Here is an 18,996-nt window from a genome sequence, read left to right as displayed (position 1 = left end):
TGCAGACCAGGGTGGGAGATGAAGCTGTTTTGAAAGAGGTAAAGAAAAATAGGAACTGGCAGGGGCTTGGGGGTCACAGTGGAGAGGATGGGGAAGATGGTGAACATTATGGTGGCCTTTTTGCTATAGATTTTTCTATATGTTATAAGTGAATTAAAAAAGATTCTACTTCATTTTATTTGTATTTGAAACATTAGTGGGTGTCCTAAAAATCAGCATTAATATTTTCAATTGCTCAATACAGTGATATCTATAAGTAAAGTTCTAAACATAATATCGTTTGCAAAGCAAGCATTGTGAACTGAATTCTTTTCTTTTTTTCACCATGTTCTGCTCCGACATAAATCACCAGTGTTCCAATGGAGCTAGTGTTATTTCTGATTTCCACTTATGTCATTGAGAGCACACTGTGTCTTAACTTTCTGTGCTCTGCCTTTACTTTAAAACCCAAAAGAGGACAGAGTCACTGTCTTTTTCTGGAAGGTTAAGGACATCAACCTGGAGAAATGTTCCTGATGTGGCTCCTGACCTGTTTTTATAAACATCACCATTGTCTTTCAGACAGCCTCTGGCTGACACCTATTCTTTTGAGATGGGATGCCTTAGTAAGTGCATTGTAGCATGGGGTTAAGGATCAGACAGACTGAAGTTGGAATCCTGCCACTGCTACACATGTCTTACTACATGTGTGACTCTGGACAAGTTACCTAGGCCTCAACTTTCTCATCTATAAAATGGGGATTTAAGAAAAGGACATAAGTCAAAGGATAGTTGTTATAACCTATGATAAGTGTTTAGCATTTCGTGGAACACAATGCATGTTCTATAAAGTTTATCTATTTATGTCATTATCTAATATTTTATTTTGCAAAAGATCAAGAGTTTATGAAAGGAATAAGTGACTGTTACAACCTCAAAAACCTGAGGAAGTACATGCTTAACTTCCCTTAGTGATTTAATATAAATCTGTCAGAGTAATTATTTAAGTCCTTTCAGAACCTTTTGCCTTTTAGCCTAGACCGATGTCTCCCAAAACGCTGTCCCTGAACAAACAGCATCAGCATCACTTGGGGACTTGTTAGAAATGCAGATCCCCAGGCCCACTTCCAGACCTACTGAATCAGAAACTTGAGGGCAGGGCCTAGCAATCTGTTTTAATAAATCCCCAGATAATTCTGATACACACCAAAGTTTAAGAACCACTGGCCTAGACCATCATTTTTTAAATTTTAAATAATAGCTTTATTGAGATGTAATCCATATACCATACAATTCACCCATTTAAAATGTACAATTCAGTGGTTTTTAGTACATTCACAGAGTTGTGCAAGTATTGCCACAATTTTAGAACATTTTCATCACCCTAAAAAGAAACCCCGTTTCTTTTTCCCCAGTCCCACCAGCCCCATTTTCCTAAGCCTACGAGCCCCAGGCAACCACTGATCTTTCTGTCTCTAGATTTGCCTGTCCAGGACATTTCATGTAATAGAATCATGCAATATGTAGCCTTTTTTGTCTGGCTTCTTTTATTTAGCATAATATTGTCAGATCCATCCTATTGTAGCATATATCAGCACTTCATTCCTTTTAATGGCTAATAGTCCATTGTATGGATACGTCACATTTTGTTTATCCATTCATCAGTTGATGGATACTTGGGTTCTTTCCACCTTTTGGCTATTGTGAATAATACTCCTATGAACATTTATGTACAAGTTTTTGTGTGGACATATGTTTTCATTTCTGTTGTGTGTATGCCCATGGGTGGAATTCCTGGGTCATATGATAACTCTATGTTTAGTCTTTTATGGAACTATCAGACTGTTTTTCAAAGGGCTGCACCATTTTATTTTCCTGCCAACAATGCGTGAGGGTTCCAGTTTCTTCACGTCTTTGGCAACACTTATTATTATCTGTTAGACCATGTTTTGAGATGATGAATTCTGTAAGTTTAATATGCTATGGCACTTCTTATTTTTCCTAAAGTAAAATCATCAAACCTTCAAAGGATGCCTTTTAGCTGTTATTTCTGAGATCAGATACCTAGTTTTATATTTATACTACCCATTTTATGATTTTATAAACTTCCATCAAATTTTTGGTCAGTTTCATTTTGAAACAATGAAGCCAGGGACATTTTTCATTCTCTAATATGTCTCACCTAGTTCAATAAATATTTCTTCAATTAGTTGATTCTGAAACATTTCTTTCTCTTTTTTTTTTGGCTGCACGGCACGGCATGTGGGATCTCAGTTCCCCAACCAGGGATCGAACCTGTGCCCCCTGCAGTGGAAGTGCAGTCTTAACCACTGGACCGCCAGGGAAGTCCCTCAAACATTTCTTGAATATAAACATTCCTTAGTTTTGCAAAACACCGACTATCAAAAGCAACTCATTTTCTCAACCCTTTGATTTCTGATTATAAGCTCCAGCTAAAGAAATAGGGTCTTACTAAAGCTGATGGTCCTTTTCTTTTCCAGAGGAATGGCTGCTTGTTGGAACGAAACAGGGTCATCTTCTTCTCTATAGGATTCGGAAGGATGTTGGTAAGTGGCAGCTTTTCAGAACAAAGTACGAGGCGGCTTACTGCTCATGTAAAAAAAAAAAAAAATATATATATATATATGTATACACTGTAAAATCAGTGATTCCTGGACCATTAAAAGAGTGCTTGCTTCAGCAGCACATATACTAAAACTGGACCGTTAAAAGAGTGACTGCGGGTTGGCAGTAGTGCAGTGGAAAAGTGGGGAGAAACTTGTGAGAATCTCCAGGGTTTTCTCTTTTTTTCAGACTGTATTTCCCTACCCCCATCTGGGAGGTGCGGCTAGATGTTTTTTCCCTTCTCACTTCTTGGAGACTCATACCAGAAATAAGAAATATTACAATGAGAGTAAAATTCTCATGAAAATGGTATGGTAGTAGGAAAAAAAAATTAAGAGCCATTGATGTTAAAGATCTTGTTAAACTTCTGCGGGGTGGACTAGGACAGAGGGGACCTGGGCTTGAGTCAGGTTTTACTTCTCCCCAGTCACGTGACTATGAGTAGGTCCTTTCCAATGTCAGTTTCCTCTTCCATAAAGCATCTCACAAAATTGCTGGGGTCAGATGCAAGGACTTTGAAAACTAAAACTTTAATCAAATATTTCTTTGTCAGTAAAAATGTAGAATAACTAAAAGTATTTGACGTTTATTCTGTTAGAGTGCCCTCTAATGGGGAAAAAAGTACCTTGCTCCCTTTTCCTAATTTTATTTGTGTTCTCTGTGGAAAATTGATGTGTTTGGATATTATACCCTGGAGCTACAGAGTATAGAAGTCAGCTATTAATGCCAGAGTAGGTTGAACCATATTAAATTGTCATTATTTGGCTATATTAGAAAAAACAAAATTTCATAGCTTTCAACCTAATATATAACTTATCATAGTGAATAGCTTAATGTAAGTGTGGAAATAGAGCCTTCTCTTTGGAACCTGTAGCAAGGGTAACATATTGGGAAAAAAAGAGTATCTTACTGGTGTAAAGGAGGAAAAAATTCTTTTTAACTCTACCCATCTTAGGTTGATTGTATGGGGACCTGTAAATCAGAGAAGCAACAAGACAAAGGAAAAGGACTTTGAGTTTCTACAGTGGCAAATTATGGGAAGGCAAATATATGGGGGAACTAATTAGAGATGTTTGTTATGTAGATTCCTCTGGTGCAGTCTGTGGGCTGATATGGGTCTCGAGTTGTCTCTAAATTGATTAAATATTGTCCTTGATAGAGAGGAGATGGGAGGCACCTTTGTAAATTTGTGTCTGGCTCTTTGGCAGATGGTGGAGAGCAGAGGGCTTTTCTTGTATCTGCTTCTTCTCAGTTACCTTCAACTCAAAATAATCCTTGTGCCAGTGTAGCATATTTTGGGGTAGCATATTCTGCTACCCTTCACCGGTGCAATTGGGAGGGAGGAAGGTACCTGGTCAGGTTCTGTGGTGGGATAAGAAGAGAAACCAGAAGATCAAAACAGGGTTTACAGTAAGTCCCCTACATACGAACGAGTTCCATTCTGACAGCCCGTTCGTAAGTCCAGCAAAGTTAGCCTCGGTGTCCAACAAAGTTAGCCTAGGTAGCCAGCTAACACAATCAGAGGTCAAGCTGCAATTTCACTCACGCCTGATGTTGATGGAACACGCATTCGCATCTTCTAAAGTTCGCAACTTGGAAGGTTCGTACGTAGGGGACTTACTGTATTTCATTTCTAAGTTTTTCAACTTTCCTTTAAATCAGGAGTCAGCCAACTTGTTCCAAAAAAAGGACTAAATGTTACCTGAAAACTGGGTTTGCCTCTTAGTGGGTGTTGAGCCAAAAGACACAACCAAGGCAGAGAGTGGGAGCAGGAAGGATTTATTACTTGCAACAAGTAAGGAAAACACTAGGGATCTTTCCCAAAGCACTGTCTCCCCAAACAGCAAAGTTGGGGAAGTTTTTAAGCTAAGGGTCCATGCATATTCATGAAGGGCCTTGGATAGTTGAGAGTCCAAGCGTTAGCTGAGTGAAGCGACTGAGGGTCTGAAAAGGTCAACATCATCATCCCTTAGGTTCCAGTTGATCTGGTGGTTGAGCACCTTAGAGGGGGTTAAATTCTGCAAAATCTCAAGAAAGCGAGGCTAATCTTTACCACTGAAACAGAACTGGGAGTCTTTTCACCTGATTTTTTATCTTTGTTATTGTTACTTCTCTTGCCTGCTGAAGGTTTGTTCTTTTGTTCCCTTAAGATCGTTATTACTGAGATCTGTCCAAGGACAAGCGTTGTGGCCAGGCTTAGCTCACAAAATGGCTTAGGCCAAAAATGGCTTCTCTTATATCAAGAAAACCATGACTGGTTCTCTTTCTCCAGGTACCCTCTACCTTATTGACTTACACAAATAGTAAATGTTTTAGGCTTTGCAGGTCATAACATCTCTGTGGTGACTACTGTACTCTGCTACTGTAGCAAAAGAGCAGCTGTAGACAGCATGTAAATGAATGGGTGTGGCTGTGTACCAGTAAAGGGTAATTTACAAAAACAGGTGGAGGACTGGATTTGACCCCAGGCAGTACTTTGCTGGCCCTTGCTTTAAATTTTAGTTCTCAGAGCCAGAATATTTGTATTCTGTGACATTGACCCACTCTGTAATTTAAAAATTAAGCCTGCCTTTGGTTTTATTCGGCTTTCAACAACCGTGTTTTGACTGTCTACTGCGGGCTCAGATGACATGCAAAGCAGGGAGATAAAGAGAGCCTAATAGGGCTTCCCTGGTGGCGCAGTGGTTGAGAGTCCGCCTGTGGATTCAGGGGACGCGGGTTCGTGCCCCGGTCCAGAGGGATCCCACATGCCGCGGAGCGGCTGGGCCCGTGAGCCATGGCTGCTGAGCCTGCACGTCCGGAGCCTGTGCTCCGCGGCGGCGGGAGAGGCCACAGCAGTGAGAGGCCCGCGTACCGCAAAAAAAAAAAAAAAAAAAAAGACCCTAATATTCTTATCCCAAGACATAATCAGTTCTTTGTGCCATCAAATACTAAATACGCTGATAAAGTAACTTGTTTAATATATCATTTCTGTACTAAGGAATTGAAAACTAAACTATAAGAATAAACTTTTCAGCATACTATAGACTCAAACTGGTAATATTAATGTTGATGTGACTTGGAACCCTGGTGCCAACTGTTCCTTGCCCTGTGACCAATTCACCATGTAACCTTTGACAAGTTAGTTAATCTTACTCAGTTTCCCCACAGGTAACTTGAATAGCAATATTAACCTACCTTAGATAATTAGGAAATCAAACTGATTAGAGACTTCACTTCTCCCTATACCCCTAGAGAACAGTTCAGTTCTGGACCAGCTCTAGTCTGTTTATGGGCCAGAAGTAGACCTGGGCCTCCATGAATCAGCCATAGAACTAACTGGGTTTCTAAATTTGAGATATTCCGAACTGAAACCACTAGATGGCATTTTGGGAGGCTCCGAGGAGCTCCAGTTCTTTAGGTCTCAGCGCAGAAAGAATTCATTGAGAGGCAAAGTGATAGATAAGAAGTGATTTATTAGAATAGGATACTTGTGAGGCTTATAAGCGGGTGGGCGAGAGCGTGCCATGCCCCGAGAACTTAGTGGGCTACAGTTTTATAATCAAAGGAAAAGTGGGGAGGGGGAAAAGACCACCTTCTTCCTCATTCTAGAGTGGGTGTCATGCTTCTGTCATCAGTTCCTCCTCCACGTCAGGCAAAGGAATTTTCTTATCCCTACATGGTCAAGCCAGGACTGTCATGGCGCAATGGAAATGAGCAAAAAGGTAGTAACATATGCTAAAAGTGGCACATCATCTCAGGTTTCAGTATAATGTCACCTTTTCCTTATATTTTTGTTTTTAGTGCGTGCAGAGGAGCATGTTCTAGGAATCAATAACTTACTGAGCTCACTGGGAAGGATGTGTTGTTTTATTGTTTTGGAGCATGTCTCATGCTTCTGTTGCATGGTTTTGTTGCTAAGCAAGCCTGCTTGGTTTTGTGGTTAAATAAACCAGCTTTCTTGAGTGGTCATTAACTTACAGGGGTCTCCCATACTTTTTTCTTTACTTACAGTCCCCTAGTGGGATTGACTTTTTTTTTGGGGGGGGGGGATTGACTATTTAATTTCCTACTTTGTCCCTTTACTCCGTCCCTATCAAAACCTCAGTAAGGCTACGACCAGACTAACTTTCTGAGGGAAGGGAGAGAGTGGGTAGTGAGATGTCATGGAAAGACGGGGGTTAAGGGGACCTTGACTCTGATCTGATCTGAGCCATCCCCTTCCTGTGAGTTCACAAACGTCTCTAGGCTTCAATCTACTCAGAGACTTCAGTCTACTCTTAAACAGAGGAGTTAAATTACTTCTTACTTCTTATCTAAGATCTTAACAACTTTGTGTTTACTTCAGTGATGCCTCACCCTAGAGCAGTGGTTCTCAAAGTTTGGTCTTGTGGAGGAAAAATGTCACCTGCCATGTCAGTAAACAAAGGATGTGGCCCTCAAGCCATCAGGCAGCCACTGCAGCCTCAGACTGTGCGCCCTGAGGGTATTCAGGAGGGAGAAAAACAGAATGCTGGCCCTAGATAGTTAAGGTGCATATCAAAGGAATGATTTCAATGAGCCCAAGACTCTTGCATCCTACCATACATAGAAACTTGAGAAGTCTGATTTTCTTACATAGCAGTAATCTTTTGATGTCTGACTACCTGTTTTTTTTTTTTTTGTCTGAACTCCTATATATCCTGGCTCCTCCCTGGCTTAAGTCCTTAGCAAGTCTTCAGAATAAAACAGAATTCTCAACTTTTAGGTTGTGCATTTTTTTCCAGTCGACAGTTTCTAGACCCCAGGAGGTTCCCCAAAATCCTTTCAGAGGAGCCACAGCGTCAAAACTTGAGTTCACAGTAACACTAAAACATGATTGTTTTTTCACTGACATTTGCACAGACGGTACACAAGTAAGGCAGCTAAAACTGCTGCCCCTCATAACAAGTTCAAGACAGTGGTCGGCAGCCTTGTTGGCACCACACTGTCCAAACAGTTGTATTTTTGCCCAGCATGTGCTCACAGTGCTTTTTTTTTTTTTCTTTAAGCCAGTTTCACTTAAGAATGTTCTTTGTGGGACAGTAAAAAGTATTAATTTTATTCTATCTTGACCTTTGAGAACACCTCTTTTCAATAATCTGTAATACAATGGGAAGTACACATGAAGCACTTCAGCTGTGTGCAAGGTACAAAGCCCAGTGGCTGTCTCAGGAGAAAAGTACTTATGTGATGGTTGGAGCAACGAGCTGAACTGACCACTTATTTCATGGAGCATCATTTTTGCTTGAGAGAATGGCTAACAGATAGACTGCGGTTTTTCAGACCATTTGGGTGTTTGGTAGATGTTTTCTCACAAAGGAACAAAGAGAGTCTGTCACTTCAAAGAAAACAACTGGCAGTGTTTGTTACTAATGATAAAGATAGAGCTTTCAAGAGAAAATTAGAATTGTGGAAAAATTGTATCCATCCCCATGAGCTTGACAGCTTCTCCATACTTATGATTTTCCTGATGAGATGAGGGGTGATAATGAGCATGATTGTTTTTCAGCCCTTATAACAAAATGTGTCAACATTTGGAAAATCTGCGTAACTATGTGAACCAGTATTTTCCAGTGCATGAAATTTCTAAACCAAGCACGAATCAAAGAGCCATTTGACGTGTAAGATAGACCAATGGACTTTTACAGAAAAGTTCATTAATAGGTTTCAGATTCCAGATTGCAAGAAACTCCATTTGTCAAATTTTTGTATAGCATCAAAGAAGATCTACAATTATCTGAAAAAGCTGTTAAAATATTCCTCTCTTTTCCAACTAAATGTCCACACGAGGACAGATGTTTGTCATATACCACAACCAAACAACGTATCAAAACAGATTAAATGCAGAAGCAGATGTGAGAGTCAGCTGTCTTCTATTAAGCCAGACATTAAAGAGATTTATAAAAGTGTAAAACAATGCTTTTCTTTTAAATTTGGAAAAATAGTTATTATTCATAAAAAATGTTATTTACACTGATATGTAATGAGCTTATTGCTGTTATGTTTAAGTCAGTTAATACATGTTTTGGAACTTCCCTGGTGGTGCAGTGGTTAAGAATCCGCCTGCCAATGCAGGAGACACGGGTTCGAGCCCTAGTCTGGGAAGATCCCACATGCCGCGGAGCAACTAAGCCCGTGCGCCACAACTACTGAGCCTGTGCTCTAGAGCCCACGAGCCACAACTACTTAGCCCATGTGCCACAACTACTGAAGCCTGAGAGCCTAGAGCCCGTGCTCCACAACAAGAGAAGTCACCGCAGTGAGAAGCCTGCTCACCTCAACGAAGAGTAGCCCCCGCCCGCCCGCCGCAACTAGAGAAAAGCCCTCAAGCAGCAAAGAAGACCCATAGCAGCCAAAAATAAATAAATTTATTTAAAAAAAAATTTTTTTAAATACACATTTTTTAAATTCCTCAGTTTTAATTTGTAATGGTAAGCATTGACAGCTATAATCTATGTAAAAGTTCTGGTCCTCAGTAAGTTTTAAGATGAAGGGGTCCTGAGGCCAAAAAGTGTGAGAATCTCTGCCCTAGATAATTCTGCTCATAAAGAGAATTGTTAGAGGTAATAAAGTCCTCTTCAAATACAGAACTCTTTATCAAGCAGTAACGGCTGATTTTTTTTTTTTTCTTGTGCAATGTAATGGCATAATACAGGGCAGGTTTCTGAATCTCCCGGAACTTCAGGGCCCTGTCTTCATCTCCTCTTCTGCGGGACATGTGGAGGAAGTAAGACCAGCTTTGGTGGTGTGGGCCCTGGTGGCTGCCTCAAAGAATCTCCATCGATTTGAGCGGTTGGCCGTGTACATAGTCTCCCCAAGCTGGGAGGCAGGTGGCAGGGTGCGGGCTCAGCACACAGGCTTTACGTAAAGTCAGCCCTGAGTTTGCCTCTGGGCTTTCTCTCACTGGCTGCTACCTAACTGCTTGACCTGTCAGGTTCCTCAGATATGAAATTGGAATAATAATACCTACTTCTGGAGGTGGTTGTGAAGTTACAGAGAATACATAGAAATTTTAAAATCCAGAGCCTGGCACTTAGCTATTGCTTAGTTAATGATAGCGGCTGTTATTATTGTGATAATTATTCTCTTTTTGACTCTGGGGACTTTTGACCCTAAATGTTTTGGTCATCCCAGCAAGGCTGGCTTCATGTGTTTTTTATGGTCTATAACTTTCTTCCCCTTTTTAGCAAGTGTCAGCAGAGGTAGCATCACCTGAGAGTGGCAGTAAGTGTAGATGCATTAAATTGCTTTAGCTCTGGGGATGGTATTGTTCGCTCTGTCCTGTCATATGGGACACAGGGTAACCGCTAGGATTTAGTCTGTCTTAGTCTAAGGATGCTTTGGGCTGGGATTCATTGCTGCGGCTCCTATATTTGACTGTTACTTTTTACACTCTTTTGGTGACATACTTTACCAAGGTACTATTATGCAGGATAAAATCCTCATAAGTACCTTGCAGCCTCAGTAAAATGTGGTGTGGTCCTTTCTGCTAATGGCAAGTGAAGGTGCATGAAACCCTCTGTTCTAAAATTGGAGTTGAAAGCAACTTACTGTACTCAATAAAGACAACTGGCTATTTTAGATCTCCAACTTCTAGTCTTTAAGGAATTTTTTATAATTCATGTAGGAGAGCAGTATGGAGCAGCATTTTTTGTCATAGTTATTTTTATATGTATCCCTGTGTTTGGAAACGTGAATGTTTGTTTCTTTCCCATAGGTTGCAACAGGTTTGAAGTGACATTAGAGAAATCCAATAAGAACTTCTCCAAAAAGATTCAGCAGGTAGGCCGTGATGGTGGTCGCTACAAGAATATTTGACTTCTATGATACCCTGTCAAAGCTAGGACTTTGGTAAAATTATTTATTCATCTTTGAATCCTCTGCTCTTTGTCCTCCCATTTATGCCGGGATCTCTGTCCATCCATCAAGTACTTGAGATCCTCTTTCACAAGCAGAAATTGTGTTTGCACATAAGTCAGATCCTTGTCATTGATATGGGCTTTTTAGTCCCTTTTTAGTATTGCAGTTAAAATGAACATTTGTTAAACCTTGTCAGAAGTGTTTGAGTCTAATGATTTACTATTTTCCAGATCCATGTGGTTTCCCAGTTTAAGATTCTGGTCAGCTTGTTAGGTAAGAAAAGGGGTTGCATTTGTATTTCATGTGTCAAGAAACAAAAGCTATGACCTGATTAACCCTTTCATGGTTAATTTGATAGTTATTACTTAACAATGAAACGGACACATTCCTAACCAGATGCAGCAGGGTACACAGGTAATAAAGGCACCAGCATCCCCCATATCTTGAGCTCTGTTCTTCAAGAAGTATCACTTCATTCATTCATTCATTCAGTATTTATTGAGTCCTACTCTAGGCATTGGGGATACCAAGTTGAATGAGACATGGTTTCTATCTTTGAAACTTAGGTTCTGGTTTTGAAGACCAAAATGACAGAAAGTACTCATGTTACAGTGTGATAAGTTACAATGAAAATTTATAAAAAGTGTCGTGGGATCTTAGTGATGGGAGAGACAGCATTGTCTAGTGGATGACTAGGGTTTCAACAGGAAGAGAGGGGTAGGCAGAGTGTTACAGGCAGAGGGAACAGGTTAAGCAAAGGCCCTGAAATCTGGCCAGACTTAGGGTATATGGTGGAGACTGGTAAGAGACAGGTGAGAGATCAGGGCCAGACTATTCCAGGCCTTGTTTGAAAAGCCATAGTTTCATGGAAGGTGGCCAGTGAGGCCTTTTCATGACAAGCAGAAGAACTAGAAACTTGCCTCATGCTCTGTACTGTTCAGCCCAGGGCCCAAATGGTAGAATCATTTTAAACTTAGTTTCTAGTCAAGAGAGAAACATTTAAATTAACTAAAACTAGCTAAGAGGCCCAAGTGAAATTATTGCGCTGGCTTTGCTAGAAAAGAAATCCTTGCCATAGGTTTGTACAAAATCCACAGGGGGTTTCCTTTCTCTTACTGGAGCCTCCTAATGTGAGTAGCTTTGAAAGGAATTTCTTGTACAAATATTGCATCACAAGTTTCCAGACTTGAGAAAGACAGAGTGTAAGAGTGTTCTTTGGAAGTGAAAGAGCTCTTTAATTCAAGCCAGCCCAAATTTAAAGGAACAAAATATACAAGTTTAGAAGACTAAGTGACTTCCTAAATGTTTCCGTACCGGTCATGGACCAGAATAAGTCGTTGTTAGTGAAGCTGAAGGTACATCTTCGACCAGTATTTGCCATTTGGTTCTTCTGGTTGTTACACAGTTATTTTGTGTGTGTGTGTGTGTGTGTGTGTGTGTGTGTGTGTGTGTGTGTCTGTCTGTCTGTCTGTCTGTCTGTCTTGAAGGTGGCTATACTAGAGAATTGTGAGAATTTATACGGGTGTTTTACCTCCTTCCAAACAGAAAATAATATTTATGTCCATGACCTATTGACATTTCAACAAATCACCACAGTTTCCAAGGCAAAGGGAGCATCACTGTTCACATGTGACCTCCAGGTAAGTGTGGGCGAGATGAAATTTGGCTTTGTGCTTTAATAAATGCAGCCTTTCCTACATCATTCCTACCATTAGATGGGAAGAATAACGTTGATATCCAAATTCAGCAGAGACTCCAAAGAGAATATTTGATTTTGGATTGTATTAGAGAAATTTCCCCCTTAAAATGTTGAAACATTTGCATTCCCTGTGTGTGCGCTACCGGACAGCTGTATTTCAGGAGGCAGCTAACCGAGGACAAAAATGCTTGCCATGGACAAACCATTAGTGGGAAATCAAGACTGTAACAGTACATGAACATAGCTCTAGGGCATTAAAGTGACTCTCGTTCTGAACGTATCATTGTGGTCTTTGTCCTTAGGGAGTTTTCGTTATTCGGAAAAGACGTTTCTCCTGATTTTTGCCAATTCATCATCCTTACCTTCTTCAAAATCTGCGTCACCCCTCTACTCAGCTTTGATCACTTTTTAGCACTTATGGTCTATATTGATGCTGCATCGTTTGTTGTATGCTTAGGCATTTCCGTCCTCCACTTCTTTAAAGGATTGAAAGTGGGCCTGCTGTCACTGACACAGGCTGATCCCTGCCCCTGCAGGTATTGACAGCAATGAGCAAGAAGCATTTAAGAAAAAAAGGAGGAAGCAGTTATATAGGTTTTCCTCTCTAAATATAAAGGCCCATGACATTTGCTGGGACTGGGACCTCTGACTGGCAGCCCTTGGGGAGGAAGCGCTTCTCAGCCTGTTGTTTTTGAGCGCATCTTAGAGAGAATGGTGTGCTTTGGTTCAGCTTATCTGGCAGCATGACTTTGTATGACAAGAGATGTTCAGATTAGTAGCCTTTTCAAGGTAGAAAAGTCTCTAATATAGTTGTCAGTTCTGGAGTCATCGTGTGCACATCCTCATTCGCTCTGGGTGTCTCTTCCCAGCACACAGAGACTGGGGAGGAGGTGTTGCGGATGTGTGTGGCTGTGAAAAAGAAGCTGCAGCTCTATTTCTGGAAAGACAGGGAATTTCATGAATTGCAGGTACAGTCCACTGTTTCCTGGCCCATGGGTTGGGTGAGAGCTGCTGCTAAGTTGACCCACAGCTTGAAAGACTTGCTTTTCAGTTCCTGTGAAGCTCAGGAGCCCAGTCTTGATGTTCTCCCCAGATGAATGCTCTGCTAGGAGTACCTATGAGTTACTTGTGCCCACTTGTCAAAGTCTCCTGGCCTTCAGAGGCAGGAGTAGGACAATTCTACATCTCTACAGATTCATTTATATCAAAGGGGGTTTTCACCTTTTCCGAATGCACCTTGTCCAGTTCGTGGGTGACTTGTATTTTTACTATGGGTGGTTTCCTGGCCTTGTGCTAAGAGAATTGTATTCAGATGAGGGTGAGAGTAATTTTGCGGAATGGGGGTGGAATCACAGGAAGGTCATGGTTTTTTTCCTTTGACATCTTTCCAAGTGAACTCTTGCTGTCTTTCTCCAGGGAGACTTTAGTGTACCAGATGTGCCCAAGTCCATGGCATGGTGTGAAAATGCTATCTGTGTGGGTTTCAAGAGAGACTACTACCTAATAAGGGTAAGATTTACTATTTTGCAAGTATCATCAGTTTACCTTGGGGAAGGTGATTATGAGTCTACCTGGGAGAGATGATTATGTGCTTCTGAACTGTAGGTCAAGAGACTGCCTTAAGTAGAGTTTTTGGCATAACAGGGTTTGTGTTTGTATGTTTGGTTATCTTTCATGCGCTAAACATCTTTCACAAATAAGATGTCTGTGTATCTTAAGCCAGGCAGAGTCAACTCTCAGTTCTCTACATAATGAATTATCCATATCCTGTATCTAGTTATTGGGCTAGATAATTAGGGCTGCATGCCTCTGTCCAGTAGCATTATCATGGACTGCTATCTTGAGGCTTCAGTGCTGAGGAATTATATACTAATTTTAGTATTAACTTAAGTATTTTTAAGACTTTGAGTTTCCTGCCCCCCAAAATCTTTTAGTATATTTGTTGTAAAAATTATTTTCACTGTTTTTTTCTAAATTTCAAAAGCCGTATGTGTTTATTATAGAAAATAAGAAAATATAGATAAGGAAAAGAAAAGAAGTGCAAGTCATCCATAATTCTCCCACTCAGAAATAATCTGGTCCACTGTTAACATTTTGGTAATGGGCATCTGCCCTGTTTACAAAAATCTCATGTTATACACATTGTTTTATACCCTGCTTTTTCTCTTAAGTGGTAAATATCCACGACACATTGGTTTTTTTCCCCTCCAGCATGCAGGCTGTATGTAAAAAAGGTTGGTTTACCATTCATTTTATAGAATAACAGAAATTCCTTAGCTTCATACCCCTCTCATAACCCAGACTTGACAATCCTGGAGGTCTTTCTCCCCACCTCCCACTTCCCTACTCCCTGCTGTGTTAGCTCTTCATTGTTTATCTAGTTAATATATATGTTCCCTGTTTATATTCTTGGACTAGCCTAATTTCATCAGGATCCGAATTGCAAGCTCCTAGGCGAGTTACTGCTATGTAACTGACTGCATAGCCACTAGGCAGACAGGTGCCTGAGAGGAGTCTGTGAGGGGCGGGGGACAGAGCCAAAAGTTGGAAGAGGGCTCTCATTCCTCTGACTACCTTAGGTGTTGCCATCAGCTTCTTGAGGGTGGAGTGTTTTGAGGGTGAGGAATCTTGCTTTAGGACCAGGTTATTCAAAACGTATTCATTTATTTGCAGACAGTAAAATTTGTTCTTTTGGATGTGCAGTTCTGAGTTTTGACAGATGCCTAGAGTTGTATAACCACCACCACAATCAAGAGTCAGAACAGGGGACTTCCCTGGTGGTCCAGTGGTTAGGATTCTGTGCCTCCACTGCAGCGGGCACAGGTTCGATCCCTGGTCAGGGAACTAAGATGCTGCATGCCGTGTGGCCAAAAAAAAGAAAAGAAAAAGATTCAGAACAGTTCCATCATCCCAAGAAATTCCCTCATGCTGCCCCTTTGAAGTCAGCCCTCCTTCCACACCCCAACCTCTAGTAACCACTGATCTGTTCTTCATCTCTTATAGTTTTGCCTTTTCCAGAATGTCATATAAATGGGATCATACAGTATGTAGCCTTTTGAGCCTGGCTTCTTTCACTTAGCGTAAATGCATTTGACATCCAACTGTGTTGTGTGTGTGTCAATATATTCTTTTTTATGACTGAATAGTATTCCATTATATGGATGTACTACAGTTTGGTTATCCATTCGTCAGTTGAAGGACAAAGTTGTTTACAATTTTTATGCATTATAAACAAAGCTGCTATAAACTTTTGCACACAGATTTTTGTGTAAACACAGGTTTTCATTTCTCCTGAGGAAATGCCTAGGAATGGGATTGTTAGGTCCCATGGTAAGTGTATATTTAACTTTATAAAAAGCCAACAAACAAAATGGCTGTACCATTTTGTGTTCTCACCAGCATCATATGAGAGTTCCAATTGCTTTGCATCCTCGCCAGCAATTGACATTGTTAGTTGCCAGGCTAGATGCTTGTCTCCATGTTAGAGAAAAAGAGAACTGGTTCAACGTGTGATGACAAAATTTGTCATAACAGACTCTATAATATTTCTTTATGCCAAATAAGGAATATTATTGGCTTCTGTAGGTTTGGGGTTTTAACTTGATTTTTCCGGGCCATGTGTGTTCATGCCTCTGGCTGGAGAATGATGGGTGACTCACTTTGTGTCTTCCTATAGGTAGATGGAAAGGGGTCCAACAAAGAGCTATTTCCAACAGGAAAACAGCTGGAGCCCTTAGTTGCACCTCTGGCAGATGGAAAGGTGGCTGTGGGTCAGGATGATCTCACCGTGGTGCTCAATGAGGATGGGATCTGCACACAGAAGTGTGCCCTGAACTGGACAGACATCCCTGTGGCCATGGGTGAGACCACCATAGCTTCTCTTTCCCACGTTGGGCCACCCTCGAAGGATGGAGCCCCATTCATAGCTTTAGCAGACAGTGGTTTCCAGTGTCATTCACTCTCAGTTCCCCTTCTTGTAAGTAGAATAGTGTTTTAGGGTTATTAAAAATGGGATATTCTGGGGACTTCCCTGGCAGTCCAGTGGTTAAGACTCTGCACTTCCACTGCAGGGGGCACAGGTTTGATCCCTGGTCAGGGAACTAAAATCCCGCATGCTGCGTGGTGTGGCCCCCGCCAAAAAAAAAAAACCAAAAGGGATATTCTGGCTTTTGTAGGAAGTTGGGTTTTGCCCCAGAGGGGGAAGAATGTAAACAGAATTGTACATTTTAGGAAGTGATTATCTACTACTACTATTTTTACCTCTTAGTTCCTTTTCTTTTACCTTCTTTTTAATGGTTTGTGTCTCTGCCAAAAAGACTACATTTGGAAATTAGTGGAAATTTTTTACTTCGTCCTATAATCCGTATAACTCAGCATCAAAAGGTTTTTGATGTGGTGGTTATTGCTGCTCTTGTTTTTGTAGCTTCGAGGCACAGAGTGTGTTCAGGTGTGTCTGTCCTACACATCAGGTGTTTCTGCACCTACACCTGCCTCAGGCTTCCAGCTCTCTGCGATGGTATTGCCTGGAAGCATATCACCATGCTGGCAGCAATCATTTTTAGTCCGAAGAGTAAGCATTTTAGTTACTGCTCTGGAGAGGCATACAGACATGCTGTCTTTAAGGGCTCTAGCTCGGGAAACAAGGATTACATCTTGCATAAAGAGATGAAACAAGACCCTGCTTAAGGCATTAAATCGGATGAGTTGAGATTTGCTAGTTGAGAAAGGGGAAGTTCATTGTTCAATTAATCAGTAAGAAGTTCCATTAAGATTGCACTAGACCAGGCAAGGAGTTCAGGATCTAGCTTAAAGAAAAATTTCTTTCATTTTAGGCAGAAAGAATAGTTTGAAAAATGAGCAGAAATGCAGAAGACATGCTGATTTGTGAGAGGGCATTCCAGAGACTGACCTGACTGAAACAGGTGGTGTGGATTATGGAGGAATGAGGATGGGGCCAGTTGTTAGAGGCCCACTCGAAGGTCTGAGAGGCCATTAGATTCCTAAATGGTAGAATTGATAAAAGCATCATGTTCTCGGGTGGTTATTCAGGTGGTGATTAGAGATGAATAGACCAGAAGGAAGATAAATCAAAAGGACAGTATTTTACAGGGCTCAAGATTATGTATATTCACAAGTTTGCCATGGGTGGGGGTGGTTAAGAGCTTCACAAGAAGCTTCGTGATGTTCTAGGGGCCCTTGTTTTCCTTTAGAAGAAGAGGCTTGGTAGACTAGGTGAAGCTGTGTGTAATATGCTGGAAGTAGGTTTCTGGTTCCCCAGCGTGGAGACCCTGTTTTAAGACCTTTGTTAGTTCCCAGCCCCTTTGACAGTGTTTCGCAAAAACATTTTTGTGCCTTAACACATGGAGGGAGGGGACATTCTTCCTGGGTAGGGTGGAAGAACACCATCTGACAGGAAGAAGACTAAACTTCTTATAGACTTCGATTATATTTCTGCTCTCCTCTTCACTACTGCACCCAGGCTCCAGTCATTCTGAAAGGACTCCCCATCCCTGTGCCTTCATCTGTGCTGTTGCCTCTTCCTTGCTTGTCTGCCCAGCAGCGTGCTGCTCATATGACAAGGCCCCCGTTCAGTGGCTCTTCCTCTCAGAAGTCTGCTCTGACCCACAGGCAGAATTAGTCACTTCCCCCTTGGTGCTTCCACTGCCCTTTCAGGTTTCTCCGTCACGCTAGCTGCACTGTCCCACTGGATGCAGTGAGTTGTCTGTCTCCTCTGCTCGTGCAGGAGCTCTGTGGGCTCTGGGCTTATGTCTTGGTCCACTTTGAGAGTGCCTGAAACATCATAGCCTCTTACTAAATGCTTGCTGATTGATGAATTACTGTCATTGTCCGCCATTCATTACATGCTTGCTGGACACCAGCCAGTCTGCCAAGTTTGAAGACATAGAGAGATCCAGACCATCTCTGTTGTCAAAGACTTGGGGAGAGTGAACAAATGATAAGACATGACAACCAAAAGGGTTTCTAGTATAGATTACTTCTTTTATTGAATTAGGCCTTATTAAAGTGGACCAGATTTTAAAACGACAGAGAAACTTTACATAGTTAATCTTTCTTAAAATGAGGTCAGCATAAAAAAAGAATCCAATACAAAAAAACATGCTATTAAATTTTATTTTTTGGTAAGATGAAAAATATCAACATAATAACAACAATAGCATTCAAACTGATGAAGGTATTACTAAGGCCTTAGTTTTTCCTCATTTCTGAGTTCCCTTCTAGCTTTGAAATTTTATTGTACTATTCATTTAGAGTATAAATTGTGAATATAATATGAAAAACTTTTTATCTGAAAATAAATAATGAGGAAAATAAATTTATAGCAAGTTAGTCACACTAAGAAACTATTCTTATAAATATATTCTTTGAGGTTACATTTTTATATGATAAATATGCCATCTAGTGGTTCATTTTTTACTAATTAAAAAAATTCTATTTTTAATTGTAGTTAAAAAAACACATAGCATAAAATCTATCACCTTAACCATTTTTTGTTTTTCTTTTACATCTTTATTGGAGTATAATTGCTTTACAATGTTGTGTTAGTTTCTGCTGTATAACAAAGTGAATCAGCTATATGTATACATATATACCCATATCCCCTTCCTCTTGCATCTCCCTCCCACCCTCCCTATCCCACACCTCTAGGTGGTCACAAAGCACAGAGCTGATCTCCCTGTGCTATGCAGCTGCTTCCCACTAGCTATCTGTTTTACATTTGGTAGTGTATATATGTCAGTGCAACTCTCTCACTTTGTCCCAGCTTACCCTTCCCCCTCCCCGTGTCCTCAAGTCCATTCTCTATGTCTGCATCT

The 18,996-nt window shown here is 40.9% G+C and overlaps 1 protein-coding gene across 3 annotated transcripts in view; it reads left to right on the top strand.

The window, feature by feature from the left end:
• Positions 1-18,996, top strand: part of VPS39 (VPS39 subunit of HOPS complex) — a 47,667-nt gene that overhangs the window by 5,193 nt on the left and 23,478 nt on the right. Inside the window, exons 2-8 of one of the 3 annotated variants that reach the window (XM_019935340.3) lie at positions 2,481-2,546; positions 10,322-10,386; positions 10,695-10,737; positions 12,010-12,104; positions 13,033-13,131; positions 13,580-13,672; positions 15,840-16,023. In XM_019935340.3, the coding sequence (XP_019790899.2) occupies positions 2,481-2,546; positions 10,322-10,386; positions 10,695-10,737; positions 12,010-12,104; positions 13,033-13,131; positions 13,580-13,672; positions 15,840-16,023 (645 nt within the window). Of the gene's footprint in view, positions 1-2,480; positions 2,547-10,321; positions 10,387-10,694; positions 10,738-12,009; positions 12,105-13,032; positions 13,132-13,579; positions 13,673-15,839; positions 16,024-18,996 lie in introns of those variants that run through there. The other 2 variants (XM_019935341.3, XM_033851546.1) reach the window with 2 other exon arrangements.

The sequence above is a fragment of the Tursiops truncatus genome, chromosome 2 (assembly GCF_011762595.2).
Source record: "Tursiops truncatus isolate mTurTru1 chromosome 2, mTurTru1.mat.Y, whole genome shotgun sequence".
In the NCBI taxonomy this organism is placed as follows: domain Eukaryota; kingdom Metazoa; phylum Chordata; class Mammalia; order Artiodactyla; family Delphinidae; genus Tursiops; species Tursiops truncatus.
The sequence above is the reverse complement of the archived record's forward strand: the minus strand, read 5'-3'. Positions and strand labels throughout refer to the sequence as shown.